The sequence below is a fragment of the Oryctolagus cuniculus genome, chromosome 19 (assembly GCF_051225735.1).
Source record: "Oryctolagus cuniculus isolate XC-2025 breed Fujian yellow rabbit chromosome 19, ASM5122573v1, whole genome shotgun sequence".
In the NCBI taxonomy this organism is placed as follows: Eukaryota; Metazoa; Chordata; class Mammalia; order Lagomorpha; family Leporidae; genus Oryctolagus; species Oryctolagus cuniculus.
This window is the reverse complement of record NC_142885.1, coordinates 6778615-6793315: the sequence shown is the minus strand read 5'-3', so window position 1 is coordinate 6793315 and position 14701 is coordinate 6778615. Positions and strand designations below refer to the sequence as shown.

Below are 14701 nucleotides of genomic sequence, written 5' to 3'. Positions count from 1 at the left end.
TAGAAGTTTTTTCAAGGAAAAAATCTTGTTTTCAAGATTTATTTATTTGAGAGAGAGAGAGAGGGAGGTCCTCCATCCGCTGGTGCACTCCCCAGATGGCCACAATGGCTGGGCTGTGTTGATCCGAAGCCAGGAGCTTCTTCCAGGTCTCCCACGTGGGTGCAGGGGCCCAAGCACCTGGGCCATCTTCCACAGCTTTCCCAGGTGCATTAGCAGGGAGCTGGATCAGAAGAGGAGCAGCCGGGACTCGAACCGGCGCCTATATGGGATGCCAGCATTGCAGCTATGCCGCTATGCCAAGGAAGTGGAGAAAAACTCTCTACCTTCTGGTAACAAGGACCGGCTAATCTCTTTTTAAATTTATTTTTAATCCATACAATGAAAACGATGACCAAGAAGATGATAAAAGCAAGCAAAAACTAGAAATGCAGACTGGACGTGAAGAGCGCCATCTGTCTCGACATAAAGCTGCACTCATAAAAATATGCAAATCAGAAGCCCACCTAGGTCATAGCTGCACGTCCAAACCAAGAGGACTTGTGCAAGAAAGCACAGCGCAGAACCGTGTGAGCCCACGCGCCTGAGAGGGATACGCTTTTTTTTTTTTTTTTTTTTTGACAGGCAGAGTGGACAGTGAGAGAGAGAGACAGAGAGAAAGGTCTTCCTTTGCCGTTGGTTCACCTTCCAATGGCCGCCACGGCCGGCGCACTGTGCTGATCCGATGGCAGGAGCCAGGTACTTCTCCTGGTCTCCCATGGGGTGCAGGGCCCAAGCACTTGGGCCATCCTCCACTGCCCTCCCTGGCCACAGCAGAGAGCTGGCCTGGAAGAGGAGCAACCGGGATAGAATCCGGCGCCCCGACCGGGACTAGAACCCGGTGTGCCGGCGCCGCTAGGTGGAGGATTAGCCTAGTGAGCCACGGCGCCAGCCTGGGATCCGCTCTTAACCACAGGGGCAAAGTCAGGCTCCAGGGCTCCCAGCAGGGCACCTTCCACGGCGGGGTGGGCATCTGTGGGGCCTCTGAAATCCACTCTCCTCGTCCATCCGCAGAGACGCGTGGTTCCGGTTCCGGGTCGGTGCTGACTGGCGTCGCCCTCTCCAGACCCAGCAGCTGCGCTGCCCCCTGCATGGGGGGAGCAGGAGCCTCCCTGAGCCAGCCGCCCCCCACCACAGGACGCTGGACGCTGTGGGGCCTGGGTCCTTCCTCAGGAGCTGGAACGGGGCCCGCCGGGGGTCAGGCTAACGGGAGCCACGGGGAAAGCAAGCAAACTGGGCTCCGTGCTTCCCGGCTTCTCCCTGGGGGAGAGCGAGGGCCCTGTCCGGACCCCCGGGCTTGTCTGGCAGCTGTCAGTTATTAGTGTGCACCTGGGAAGCTCTCTGGGCCTCAAGCTCTCTGGGTGCATGTGGGGTTGACACGTGTGCATGCGTGCAGAGGGACGCACACTGGCGTGTGCCAGCCAGCAGCCAGCTATGCGTGTCCTGCGTGCTGGGTTCCCACTCCACTTGATGGTCCTTGGCGCTGTTTTCACCTCTTGGTTTGCAGACGCTTGATTGTTCGAGTTTCTTCTCCGTGGTGGTGTGTGTCCAGCCAGGGGCAGAGTCGCCGGATCACTCGGGAATCGGAGGCCATCACAGAGCGGCCACGGTGCGTTACGTGGCCCCCTGGCCTGCCAGGGAGTTGTGGTCTCCCCGCGTGGCTAGCACGAGCGGTCCTCACGCACGTGACATGGTGTCTCCTCGCGATGCTAGTTTCCGTCCCTGCGTTGGTTTTGTGTCCTGCTTGCAAGGAGCCTACACCCTCCGTTATTATAGAGCTTTTGTTTTATGTTCTTTCACTCGCTGTTACATTTTTCTACTGTGTCCGTTTTCCAACTTCAGTCCGAGCTGCACCTCGTAACACATTCCTTTGTGGAGTTGTGCCCGCGAGCTGCTCATTCAGGGTCAAATACTTCTGTGCTTGTTGTAATTCATAGCACGTAGCTTTACTTGATTTTTTTTAAAATAAGACATTTTTTTGTTTTCATTTTATTTGAAGTCCAGAGAGACAAGACACAGAGAGAGAGAGAGATTTTTTCCGTCCACTGCTTCACTCCACAAATCTCCCGCAGGAACCAGGAGCTGCACCTGGGTCTCCCATGTGGGTGGCAGGGACCCAAGCACTTGAACCGTTGCCTGCTGCCCCCCCCCCGGGGTGCATTGGAAACAGCCGGACCGGAACCAGACACTCCGATACGGGATGTACATCGGCGTGAGCCATTGATCCTCTCTCTCTCTCTCTCAGATTGATTTGAAAGGCAGAGTAACACAGAGAGAGGGAGGAGGAGGATGGGTGGGAGGGCGAGGGGGAGAGTTCACGCCCCACATACCCACGACAGCTTGGGCTGGACCAGGCTGAATCCAGGAGCCAGGGACTCCATCCAGGTCTCCCACGGGGGTTGCAGGGGCCCAAGGATTTGGCCCATCCTCTTCGGCCTTCCGGGTGCATTAGCAGGGAGCTGGACTGGAAGCATGGAGGAACCGGGCGCTCTGATCCGATATCAGTGTCCAAGCAGTGTCACAACCACGTCACCAAACACCCCCCCCCACACACACACACTGGATTTTATCTTGAACCTTACGTCCCGCAGCAGCGTTGGTCGCTGGTTCTTCCTCCGGTTCTCACGGCAGAAGTTCCCTCTCCGTTAGTGTTAGTTAGCAATCCAGGGGGTCGTTAGCGCACCTTGCCACGTTTCCCTACGGGAGCGCACTGTTACGCTGCTAACACTTCACATCCATGGATGGCGTCCATCTTAGCTCCCGCGACTTCAAGTGGGTTTGGGAAAAACGCATCAAAACTTCTGTTATCAGAACCCGTTGGGCTTGCTCGGCCAACAGGCAGACACAGACTGTAGTGAGATTTAAAGAATGCCGGGGAAATGGACCTGTCATGATCTGTGACCACTATAAAATTTTGTTTTATTTCTCTTTAGTCACCTGTTCCTCCTGCCCATACTGCATCAGCCACGTTGGCATAGTGAGCTAAGCCTTCGCCTGCGTGCCAGCATCCCATATGGGCGCCAGTTTGAGCCCTGGCTGCTCCACTTCCCATCCAGCTCCCTGCTGTGACCTGGGAAAGCAGTGGAAGATGGCCCAAGTCCTTGGGCCCCTGCACCCGCGTGGGAGACCTGGAGGACGCTCCTGGCTTCGGATCAGCCCAGCTCTGGCTGTGGCCATTATTCCAGTGGTTGGAAGACCTCTCTCTCTGTCTCTCCCTCTCTCTGTATCTCTCTGCCTTTCAAATAAACAAATAAATCTTAACAAGAAACAAAGAGAAACAGCAGGTGGGCGATCCATCTCCACTGTGCTTTGTAAAGGAGGAACCCGCAGAAATGCCACATTGTTTATTTGGCTGAAAAAGAAATGCTGAGTGTCTAAACACTCACGATGAGAGGCACAGACATGGCCTGCACGTAGCTGCTTGCGCAGGGCTCCAGTTGCTAACCTGGTTACGCGTGAGGTGAAGGAGCAGGCGTTTTGCCTCGCGGATAAGATGCCTACATCGTTCCGGGTTGGAGTACGGGAGTTCCATCCCCTGCTCTGGCTCCTGCGTGGGCAGGGCAGGCCGTCTCACAGGATCACCCACAGCTCCCGACTGCAGCCCTCGGCCGGCCCAAAGCCTGGGAGGCCGTGGGAATGGCTCAGGTGCTTGGCTCTGCCTGTCTCCAGCGGGGAGGTCCTGCTCCTGACTGCCGCTGAGCCCAGCCTCGGCTGTTGCGGGCATCCGGGGAGACCCAGTGGGATGGCAAAGCTCACTCTGTCCGTCTGTCTCTCTTTGACTCTCAAATAAAAACGATGTTTTAAAATATTTTTATGCATTTATCTGAGAGGCAGAGTAACAGACAGAGGTCTTCCATCCGTTGGTTCACTCCTGAAATGGCTGCAGCGGCCAGAGCTGGGCCGATCCGAAGCCAGGAGCCAGGAGCTTCTTCTGGGTCTCCTACGTGGGTGCAGGGGCCCAAGGACTTGGGCCATCTTCTACTGCTTTCCCAGGCCACAGCAGAGAGCTGGATCAGAAGTGGAGCAGCCGGGACTTGAACCAGCGCCCATGTCAGATGCCGGCACCACAAGCAGAGGCCCAGCCTAATGTGCCACAGCACCAGCCCCATGAATAAAAATTAATTTAAAAAGTTTTTAGCCGGCGCCGCGGCTCACTAGGCTAATCCTCCGCCTTGTGGCACCGGCACACCAGGTTCTAGTCCCGGTCGGGGCGCCGGATTCTGTCCTGGTTGCCCCTCTTCCAGGCCAGCTCTCTGCTGTGGCCCGGGAGGGCAGTGGAGGATGGCCCAAGTGCTTGGGCCCTGCACCCCATGGGAGACCAGGAGAAGCACCTGGCTCCTGCCATCGGATCAGCGCGGTGCGCCGGCCACAGCGCGCTGGCCGCGGTGGCCATTGGAGGGTGAACCAACGGCAAAGGAAGACCTTTCTCTCTGTCTCTCTCACTGTCCACTCTGCCTGTCAAAAAAAAAAAAAAAGTTTTTAAAGAATCAAAGGTGTAAAATGGACTTCCAGTAAGCAAGTTGTCTTGCTTTAACTACTTGCTTTATACGATACAGTTTTTTCATGAATTAGCCATTTTTAAAATGTATTTATTTTCATTTTCTTTGAAAGAGAAAGAGAAACGGATGAGAGAGGTCTTCCATCTGCTGATTCAATCCCCGGATTTCTGCAACGGCCAGCACTGGGTCAGGCCAAAGTCGGGAGCCGGGAACTCCACGCAGGTCCTGGTGCAGAGGGGAAGGTGCAGCCATCAGAGGGCCTGGGTTCAAGTCCTGCCTCTGGCCTCCTGCTGCTGTGCACCCTGGGAAGCAGCAGGCGATGGCCCGGGTACTTGGGCCCCTGCGTCCCAGGCCCCTGGCTGCTGCCTGCCCAGCCTTGGTTGTCGCAGACATTTGAGGAGTGAAGCAGGCAATGGAACAGCTCCCCCCCACTCTGCTTTTCAAATAAATAAATAAATCTTAAAAAAAAAAAAAAAGGCAAGAAAAGGAACAAGGTTTCTTTGGCTTGCGATTCTCATGGCTGAAAGGTCCCAGCAGCCTGGCCCCAGCGTGCTGGCCTGCCCCCCCTTCCCCCCCACCAGTGGCAGAGAAGCAGGGAGGGAGCTGGCCACACGCAGAGGGCGCTCCTGGTCTTAGAGCAGCTCCCCCTCCCCCACGCCTCCAGATCAGCCGGAGCCCCAGGACCCACTCACCTCCTCCCAGGCCCCCGCCTCCATGCCACCACCAAGCCTCCGGCACGGGAGCCTTCGGGGACAAACCTTGCACCCACTGCCAGGAGCCAGAGTTTTCCTAAGCAAATCTTCTTCTCTCTCTTTTTTTTAAAGATTTATTTTATTAGAAAGGGAGAGCGAGAAAGAGAAAGAGAGAGAGAGAGATCTTCTGTCTGCTGGTTCACTCCCCATATGGCTGCAACAGGTGGGCCAATGTGGAGCCAGGAGCTTCTTCTGGGTCTCCCACGTGGGTGCTGGGGCCCAAGCACTTGGTTCATCCTCCACTGCTTTCCCAGGCCACAGCAGAGAGCCGGGCTGGAAATGGAGCAGCCGGGACTCGAACCAGCACCCGGATGCCAGCGTCATAGGCATACACAGATTACAACCAAGTTTCCTTTCAATGCACTGAGATTTACTGTTTGTTTAGCAGGTGGCTGGAAAAGATAGCTACAATGAGCGAGCGAGCGAGCGATAGAGAGAGAGAGAGAGAATTTTAGCGCTCAGAGTCCTAGTGCATGCTTGGGTTGAAAATTTGGGGGTTTTCTTCCATAACTTCGCTCGCGGAAGTCTCACGCCTCTGTAGGACACTGTCACGATACCAGTGCGGGGATCCCCGTGACGGGCGGGGCAGGCGCTTGCCACAGTCCTTAACACGCTGCCTGGGCCGCCTGGAGCCGTCCATACTGAAGTGCCTGGGTTCATGTCCCAGCTCCGCTCCCGATTCGAGCTTCCTGCTGGCACCCACCAGGGGAGGCAGCAGCGATAGCTGAAGTGTCTGGGTCCCTGCCATCCACACGGGGGACCTGGATTGAGTTCCTGGCTTGGCTGTTGTAGGCATTTGAACAGAAAAGCAGTGCATGGAAGATCTCTCTCTGTCGCTGTCTCTGTCTCTATCTACCTTTCAAATAAAATTGGAAAAGTGATGGTGATGAAGACAGTGGCACTGCCTTGGGTTAAATTGCCACGCTGGTCCACGTAGCCTCATCCATCAGGGGACTGTGCCGTGGCTGTGTAGACGCCGTGGCTGTGTAGACGCCGCTGCCTCAGTGGTACATACGGGATTGTGCTGGTGAATGGGCACCCAGCCCAGCCTTGGTTCCCTGTGGTTCTGCCGCCTGTGGCCGTGCGAAGAGCCCATAAACAGAGAGGCTGTTGGGTGCCCTGTGTGGTCAGGAAGGGTCCTCCCAGTCCTTGCTGCCCACACCACCTGAGCTCCTGCCTACTCAATTAAAGTGAGTGACAGCACCTCCCCCCTCCAGGGGGCATGTCTCCCGGTGCTTTTCCTGGACAGGGGCGCGTGGAGAGGGCGTGCCTGGGCCCCAGCCCCATGCTTGCCGCGCACCGGGCACTGACCACACCCAGCTGCACCTGCTCCGCCTGTCCTCTGCCTGTGGCTTCCAGCTGCCGTGCCTCCGTGGCCACTCTACACTGTCCCTTCTGCTGGAGGAACCTGCCGGCTCCCCAGGACTCCCCTCCTGGCCAGTGGCCGCGACACTCCTCTTCCAGCAATGAGCTGGGCCCTGTCAGGACTGGCCTTTGTCTCAGGAGTCCAAGTGTGTTTTCCCCACTTTCTAAACTTGCTGAAGCCAGGGTAGGAAGCCCCGACCCTGTTACTCCCCCACAGCCAGAGACAGTCCCCACCTTTTACCTCCGGTCCATTAAGGTCATTGCATATGCAGCAGAATTTCTCTTTCGTATGAGATACAAGGATTTTTTCTAGTTTACCGTCTATCGTTTTAACTTCTGGTGACATTTGTGTGTGTGTGTTTCTTTATTGTGTTCAGATCTCTGCACAGTTATGTTTTGACCACGTCCTTAAAGAGGCTTTGCCCACGCCTGAACTCTCGCCTCGTTCTCCACGGTGTGCCAATTTCATATAGATAACCGGCGCCATTAAGCGTGGATCCTTTAGCTTCCTGCCCGTGGGGACCCTGGGAGGCAGTGAAGATGGCTCAGGTAGTTGGATCCCTGCCACCATGTGAGAGACCCCGATGGGGTTCCAGGTCTTAAGATCTTACGCGTGGTTCCTTTCTTCAAGTGCCCTAACCAGTTTGCAGCATTCGCACACCTGGGATGGCCAGGACGCGGCGGCAGCGCGGATGGAAGAGACAGCCCCTGCTTCTGATCGGTCCCAGTGCCCCGGGCTTCCTGGAAGAGGAGGAAGACAGCCAGACGCCAGGAGGAGGCATTGTCCAACCTGGATCTTTCTCATGCAAAATGCAGGCAGGTTGGTTTCCTAGGCTGCAATGGCAGATTAGCCCCTGGGGTGACCGCTGCACTGTCCTGGACAGTCAGCCAACGGCCTGAGTTCAGTCTGGCCCCTTCTGAGGGCATGGAAGAGAATCAGTGCTTGGCTCACGGGTCGCCGTCTCACCCCAGCGTCTCACCCCAGCGTCTCTTTGCTCTGTCTCTGCGTCCCCGCGTCTTCTTTCCATGAGAACGGCAGCCATGTTGGATTCCCATGCCCTCTGTGAACACCCTTTCTCCTCTCCATCTGGGTCTCCCATGTGGGTGATAAAACAATTGTTTGTTAAAGAAAGACCCTGTCTCGGGACCAGTGCTGTGGTGCAGTGGGTTAACGCCCTGGCCTGAAGCGCCGGCATCCCATATGGGCACCAGTTCTAGTCCCAGCTGCTCCACTTGCAATCCAGCTCTCTGCTGTGGCCTGGGAAAGCAGTAGAAGGTGGCCCAAGTCCTTGGGTCCCTGAACCCACGTGTGAGACCCGAAGGAAACTCCTGGCTTCGGACTGCTGTGGCCGGCGCACCGCGCTGATCCGAAGCCAGGAGCCAGGTGCTTCTCCTGGTCTCCCATGGGGTGCAGGGCCCAAGCACTTGGGCCATCCTCCACTGCACTCCCGGGCCACAGCAGAGAGCTGGCCTGGAAGAGGGGCAACCGGGACAGAATCCGGCGCCCCGACCGGGACTAGAACCCGGTGTGCCGGCGCCGCAGGCGGAGGATTAGCCCAGTGAGCCGCGGTGCCGGCTGGGAAAGGTCTTAGAGCGCTCCTGCAGGGGGAACGGGAGGGGAACGGCCAGCTGGCGACACAACCACTGCTTTCCCTCTCCCGCGTCCCGGTCTCGGTTTTCTCCCGTTCGCCGAGGTCGGGGGTGTGCGGGCTGACCAGGGCAGCGTGGCATGGGAGCCGACTGTCGGCGTCGCAGCGGCTGGACGACCCCAGCTCCTGCCCTGCGGCTCCCAGCTCCCATCCTGCACACCTGAGACGGGGATGCCGGGGCCCACTGCCCTTCCTCAGCCGAGAAAATGGGACAGCCCTGCCGAAGGGGGCCCAGAAATGAGGGGCCAGGGCTGAGAGCGTCAGCAGGCACGCTGGGGGAGACGCTGTCTGTAACCTGATTTGGGGATCCACCAGGAGCATCTTGGGGGGCGAGGGGAGGGAGGATGGGAGACTGAAGACCCAGGGTTGCTCCAGGGAAGAACCACGGGCCAGGACTTTGGGCTTGGCGCCCAGGACCTCTCCACTGTGCCCCCCACAGAGCACCTACCGTGCCTCACACCCTTCCTCCTCGCAGGGTCTCGGGCCGTGTTTGGAGGTGCAGAAGGGGAGGGTCCCCTCAAGACACAGAGACCACGCCTCCCAGAGGAAGGCAGCAGAAACGTCAGAATGAGTGGACCCTGGCAGAGCGCAGGGAAGGCTGCGGGCCAGGACCTGGACTGGACCCAGGCATGTGGGCACTGGGACTGAGAATCAGCACCACGACTGTGCATCAGCACCAGGACTGAGGATCAGCACCACAACCACAGATCAGCATGAGGACTGTGCATCAGCACCATGACTGTGCATCAGCACCAGGACTGTGCATCAGCACCATGACTGTGCATCAGCACCAGGACTGAGGATCAGCACCACAACCACAGATCAGCATGAGGACTGAGGATCAGCACCGGGACTGTGCATCAGCACCATGACTGTGCATCAGCACCACCAGGACTGTGGATCAGCACCATGACTGTGCATCAGCACCACGACTGTGCATCAGCACCGGGACTGTGCATCAGCACCAGGACTGTGCATCACCACCACGACTTTGCATCAGCACCAGGACTGTGCATCAACACCAGGACTGAGAATCAGCACCAGGACTGAAGATCAGCACCGGGACTGAGGATCAGCACCACGACTGTGCATCAGCACCGGGACTGTGCATCAGCACCAGGACTGTGCATCACCACCACGACTTTGCATCAGCACCAGGACTGTGCATCAACACCAGGACTGAAGATCAGCACCGGGACTGAGGATCAGCACCGCGACTGTGTATCAGCACTGGGGCTGGGGAGCCGTGGGCCAGAGGAGCCCCACCTCCCGTTGCTCCCGCCCTTGTCCCTCTGCTTCCTTTATGAGCCCTCCCAGTGCCCAGGCACTGCCATCCTCCACGGCTTGCCCAGGCCGTCAGCAGGGAGCTGGATGGGAAGTGGAAGAGACGGGACTGGAGCCAGCACGTGGGTGGGATGCCAGGGCTGCCGTTGGCAGTGCAGCCCACTGAGCCACAGCGCTGGCCCTACAGGGGTGCTTTTCCTCACCAAACCCCAGCAGCAGATCAAAAGCGAGACTTAAGGCTGAGACGTGGTGCCAGCCCCATTGCCACGAGCAGGTGAACGGGCAAACCAGTTGCCGCGTCTCCATCCAGCAGGGTGCCATGCAGCCTTAAGAAACACAGGCCGTGAGGTGGAGGACGCTCGGGGACGTTGTCCTAAGCAAAATGAGCCCAACGCAAAGGATAGGCGCCAGGTGGCTCCACAGGGGGAGAGGCCCTGGATATTATGTCTGTTTTCTGGCGATTTTTTTTTAATTTTTTTTTTTGACAGGCAGAGTGGACAGTAAGAGAGAGGGACAGAGAGAAAGGTCTTCCTTTGCCGTTGGTTCACCCTCCAATGGCCGCCACGGCTGGCGCGCTGTGGCCGGCGCACCACGCTGATCCGATGGCAAGAGCCAGGTGCTTCTCCTGGTCTCCCATGGGGTACAGGGCCCAAGCACTTGGGCCATCCTCCACTGCACTTCCTGGCCACAGCAGAGAGCTGGCCTGGAAGAGGGGCAACCGGGACAGAATCCGGCACCCCAACCGGGACTAGAACCCGATGTGTCGGCGCCACAAGGCAGAGGATTAGCCTAGTGAGCCGCGGCGCCAGCCTCCTGGCAATTTTTAAAAGAAGGGGGAAGCCAGACTCACACACCCAGGCGACGAGAGCCTGGGAGACCCCCCGTCTGTCTCCAGTGGGAGCCTGTGCCGTTTGGTCTCTCCGCACGGAAGGTGTTTTATTGGCCGGGTACATTGGGGCAGTGACGTCGGTGGGGCGGGGTGACAGATGCACCCCCACCTGTGCTGTGTGGCCTTGAGATTCTTAACTGCAATTGAGAAGTGGGCGCTAGGAGAGGAGTTGTAGACACTGCAGGAAGCGTACGTGTGTGTGTGTGTGTGTGCAGGGATGGTTTGCTCTGATCCTAGGCCCTCGGAATATCTCTCCAGCTCAGAGATGTCTGAGGGCGGAAGATTCGCTTGCCCGAAGTGCTCGGTGCCGGGCGTAACGGCGCTCCAGCGGCACAGCCTCATCAGGTTGAGTGTTTTGAACCAGCTGCCCCCTCCGGCAGGCCGTGCCCCGAGCTCTCTGGTCCATATCCGTCTCGTCCTTGTGAGGTCTCAGCACTTCCTCTTAACCCTGCATCTGCCACGGGAGTGTACAGAGAGAGGAAGAGTCCCCCATGTGTCACGCGGAGACCGGAGAGACCCCGGCACCTGCTGGGGAGAGGGCAGGGGGTCCCCGAGCCCCGGCGCGTACTTGTGGACAACGGTCGGAGGCTGGGTCAGCGGCCAGCGAGAACGGATCTCCAGGACGAGTGTCACATCAATATGGCAGTTACACCATTCTCCCTCCAACCTGTCGCCAGGTCGGAATGGCTGGTGACATCAGAGGCTTCCGCCCTCGCCGATTGGCAGAGCCACACTCCGTGGGCGCTCGGCAGCCGTGGAGGGCAGCATCTTCCGAGAGCTGGGTTCAGCCGGATTCCAGGGGAAGGGTCGGGGGGCCGTGAGAGGCAACAGCACACTTGAGAAAGTCATGGCCGGTTGTGAACCACACGTCCAGGCCGAGGCCCAGAGCCCCCAGCCCAGCTCCTTGGGGTGCCCCCCGGAGGTGGTGTTAGACCATGAGGCCCCAGGACCATCAGGTGAGGCGGGGAGCGAGTGGGAATTGGAGGGGGTTCCCTGGAGGGGAGGGGGGCACAGAAGGCAGGAGAGCCGAGTAGGGTGGAGGGAGAGGAAGAGGAGGCAGGAGGCCGGGGGCGGAGGGGGCGGAGGGGGCACCCACAGCAGAGCAAGGAACGGGGACTGGGGGCTGCGGTTCAAGGCCGAGGCAGGGGCAGGAGTGGGCGGGCAGAGGGCACGTGGCAAGGTGAACGAGGGCGAGAGGCCAGAGGCTGGGGAGGCCGCGACAGTGGCCTCACTCCGGCGCCTGGCTTCTTCACGCAGCCCCATGGGTGGATCCCAGCTCCGGGCCGCAGAGTCCTGCTTGCAACGGAAAGAGAGCGTGGTCGGCAGCCTTCCCGGAGTCGGCCGAGGCGCTGGATTCGGAGGGCGAGCTGATGCCGGTGCTGCAGGGGCGCCTGGCCTCCCTGCTGCTGCCAGGGCCGGCCCCCGGGCCCCCGGAGACCTGGGGCGTGGACTGGCTCTGTGGGCTCAAGATGAGGCTGAAGAGACGGCGTGCGTCGCCGGTGCTGCCCGAGCACCACGCGGTCTTCGCCAGGCTGCTAGGTAGGGAGGGACCCCTGGGGGCCGTGCAGAGAGAACTCGCAGTAGCCACACTTTTCCAATAGCGAGGGAAAAAAAAAAAAAAGCTGGTATTCCGTGAGCTGACCCTCCCTGGAGGGCCTAGAGCTGGTCCTTGTTGGCCCCGGCTGGGCTCGGGAAGGGGCTGCCCCCAGGGGGAGAACCCCTGGGTCCGGCCAGCCCCTTGGACGCGTATGGGTCTCCTGGACCGGGGATGCCGGGACCACGGGCGCACACTGGGGGGGCCCCCCGCGGGGCCCTCACGCCTGGTGCCTGCGCCCTGAGCCTGCACCCAGCACTCCTCTCGCCTCACCCGGGTTCTCCCAGGTGGAGCGTGGCCCCACCGCTCCCCAGCACCCGCACCCCGCTTCTCCACCTAACACACCTGCCCTCCCTTCACAGAGGACCCTGTGGTGAAGCGGTTCCTGGCCTGGGACAAAAACCTGAGGGTGTCTGACAAGGTGAGGTGGCTGGGACGGGCGGCCCGGCGCGCGAGGCAGGGCCTTGGACGTCTGCAGCCGGAACCCCCCCCCCGCCTCCCACATCCCCGCCTCTCAGAGCCCACGGCAGCCCCGGCCTCTGCTCAAGGCCCTGGGCCCTGGCCCCCAGCTCTGGGGAAGCCCCAGCCCCAGGTGACCCTGGCGAGCTGGGTGGCAGCCTTGGGTCTCGCCTCAGGCTGTGACGGCCGCTCCCCTCTCTCCCTCTTCCCCTCTCCGGCAGTACCTGCTGGCCATGGTCGTGGCCTACTTCAGCCGGGCCGGCCTCTTCTCCTGGCAGTACCAGCGCCTCCATTTCTTCATCGCTCTGTAAGTAGCCGGCTTCCCCGCCTCTCGGCCTGGCCCGGCCCTGGCCCTCGCGGGCATTCGGGGAGGGGTTGGCGGCAGGTGGATGAGTACTGTCTCTCTGCCTCTCCAGTAAAATGAAAATAAGTAAATTTAAGAAAAAAAATTTAAAAAGCTACAGAGAATAAGAGGAAACACACTGTCCTGGGAGGAGGGAGAGAGAGCACACTCCAGGCCCCCTGTCCCTGGGACCCCGCCCCGCCCCCAAACCAGCCCCACACACACCCCCAAGCACCGCCCCAGGCCCAGGGCCCCTTCCCCACGGCTCAGTCCCTCTCCCTCCAGCCTGGATGTGACCGCGTCTCTCTGCCGCCAAACCTCTGAGCCCCCGGTACCCCCTTCCTCCCTTCAAGGCCAGTCCTGCACGTGTGTGTGTCTGGTTTTCCATCCAGGCCCCTGCACACCTCGGTCCTCAGAGTCAGCTCGAACCCCAGAGCCTTCCTGCTGCCGCCAGCTGTGTTCACAGGGCTGGCGGTTTCTGGTCTCCCCACTTGCGGGGCCCCGGTGCCGTTGGGCACGGTGGGAGGCGGCTGCTGGTCACCAGGCCACCGCCACCTTAAGATGCTCGGTGCCATCCTCTTCCCCGCCCATGTGAGCCTGGGAGGCGGTCAGGATGGCTTCCGGTTGTCAGTCACCCACGCTGTGGGGTCTGTCCTGTGTGCCAGAGGACTCCGGTGACTGACAGGTGCCTGCTGAGCCAGTGCACTGGGCCACGCCCAGCCCCGGAGCAGCTGTGGGGCTGCAGAGCAAACCCAGAATAAACCAGGGTCTGCCTCGGCCCAGGATGTGGTGGGGGGAGGCAGGTGTGCACCTTAGCAAGGTGAAGGGGGACGAGGTGCTGAGGGCGTGGCGGGAGCAGCCTCCTCATCACCCCTCGGTCAGGGGCAGCCCCCGCCCTTCAGTGGCCTCCACTGAGAGCTGGGGTTCCTTCCACAGCTACGTGGCCAGCGACATGGAGGAGGACAACCAGGCCTCCAAGCAGGCCATCTTTGCCTTCCTGTACGGGCAGAGCCGCGCCCAGCGTCCGCTCTTCCATAAACTGCGGCTCCAGTTCATCCGCTCCATGGGCTGGCAGACGAGGGTCACCCGTGAGGAGTGCGAGGAGGTGGGTGCGGGCGTGGCCAGGGCGGGGCCCAGGGCAGAGGGGCGGGGCCGGGCACCGGCAGGGAGGGGACTCTCAGGGGCTCTCGTCTTTCCAGATCCAGGCCTACGACCCGGAGCTGTGGGTGTGGAGGCGAGATCGCACCCTCATTCCCTAAAGTGCCGCGCCGAGGCCAGAGGCCACCGGGCAGAAGGTAAGTGTGTCTGGGGGCCCTGCGGCTGGCACGGGGCTCTGGGGGAGCCCTCCACCTGGGGGGGAACCTGCCCCCTTGGCCCTGTGCTCACTGTGAGAGAAGCCGGCCCTCCCCCGCCAGCCTGGCCACTGCAGAGTGACAGCCGGACAGGGACGCAGCCTTGGTGACACGCGGGAGCAGGGGCGCTGGCTTAGAACCCAAAGCAGCTGGCTCTGGGCGAAGCGGGGAGCCCTTAGCTACACACGTCCAGTTCCCCTCGGAGGTTTTCTTGTTCTCTTTAAAACTCCGGGCCAGCCTCGGGCGCCAAGCACAGAGATTTCTCTGCAACAGCGGGGACATTGTTAGACGGGGCGGTTTGCACGTCCGGCGCTGGAGGATAGTAACTCCGGAGCCTTCCAACGTGCGGCTGAGCCCTCAGCGGGTGCCCGTCTGGAGCAGTGTCCCTTCCGGCACAACTGTAGCTCGGTGACACCCCAGCTTCCTCAGGGGCTGCAAAAAGTCCGTGGCAAAATGCACACGGCGGAGCAAGCTGTGCC

At 60.1% G+C, this 14701-nt stretch overlaps 1 protein-coding gene across 1 annotated transcript; it reads left to right on the top strand.

Annotated features, from left to right (window-relative positions):
• Positions 1-11321: 11321 nt before the first annotated feature.
• On the top strand, positions 11322-14181 carry LOC100343361 (speedy protein E4). The gene is made up of 6 exons (XM_089321944.1): positions 11322-11430; positions 11732-12013; positions 12431-12489; positions 12749-12834; positions 13807-13975; positions 14070-14181. The coding sequence occupies exons 1-6, from the start codon at positions 11322-11324 to the stop codon at positions 14127-14129; spliced, it is 765 nt and encodes a 254-aa protein (XP_089178070.1). The 3' UTR covers positions 14130-14181.
• The last annotated feature ends 520 nt before the right edge of the window (positions 14182-14701 follow it).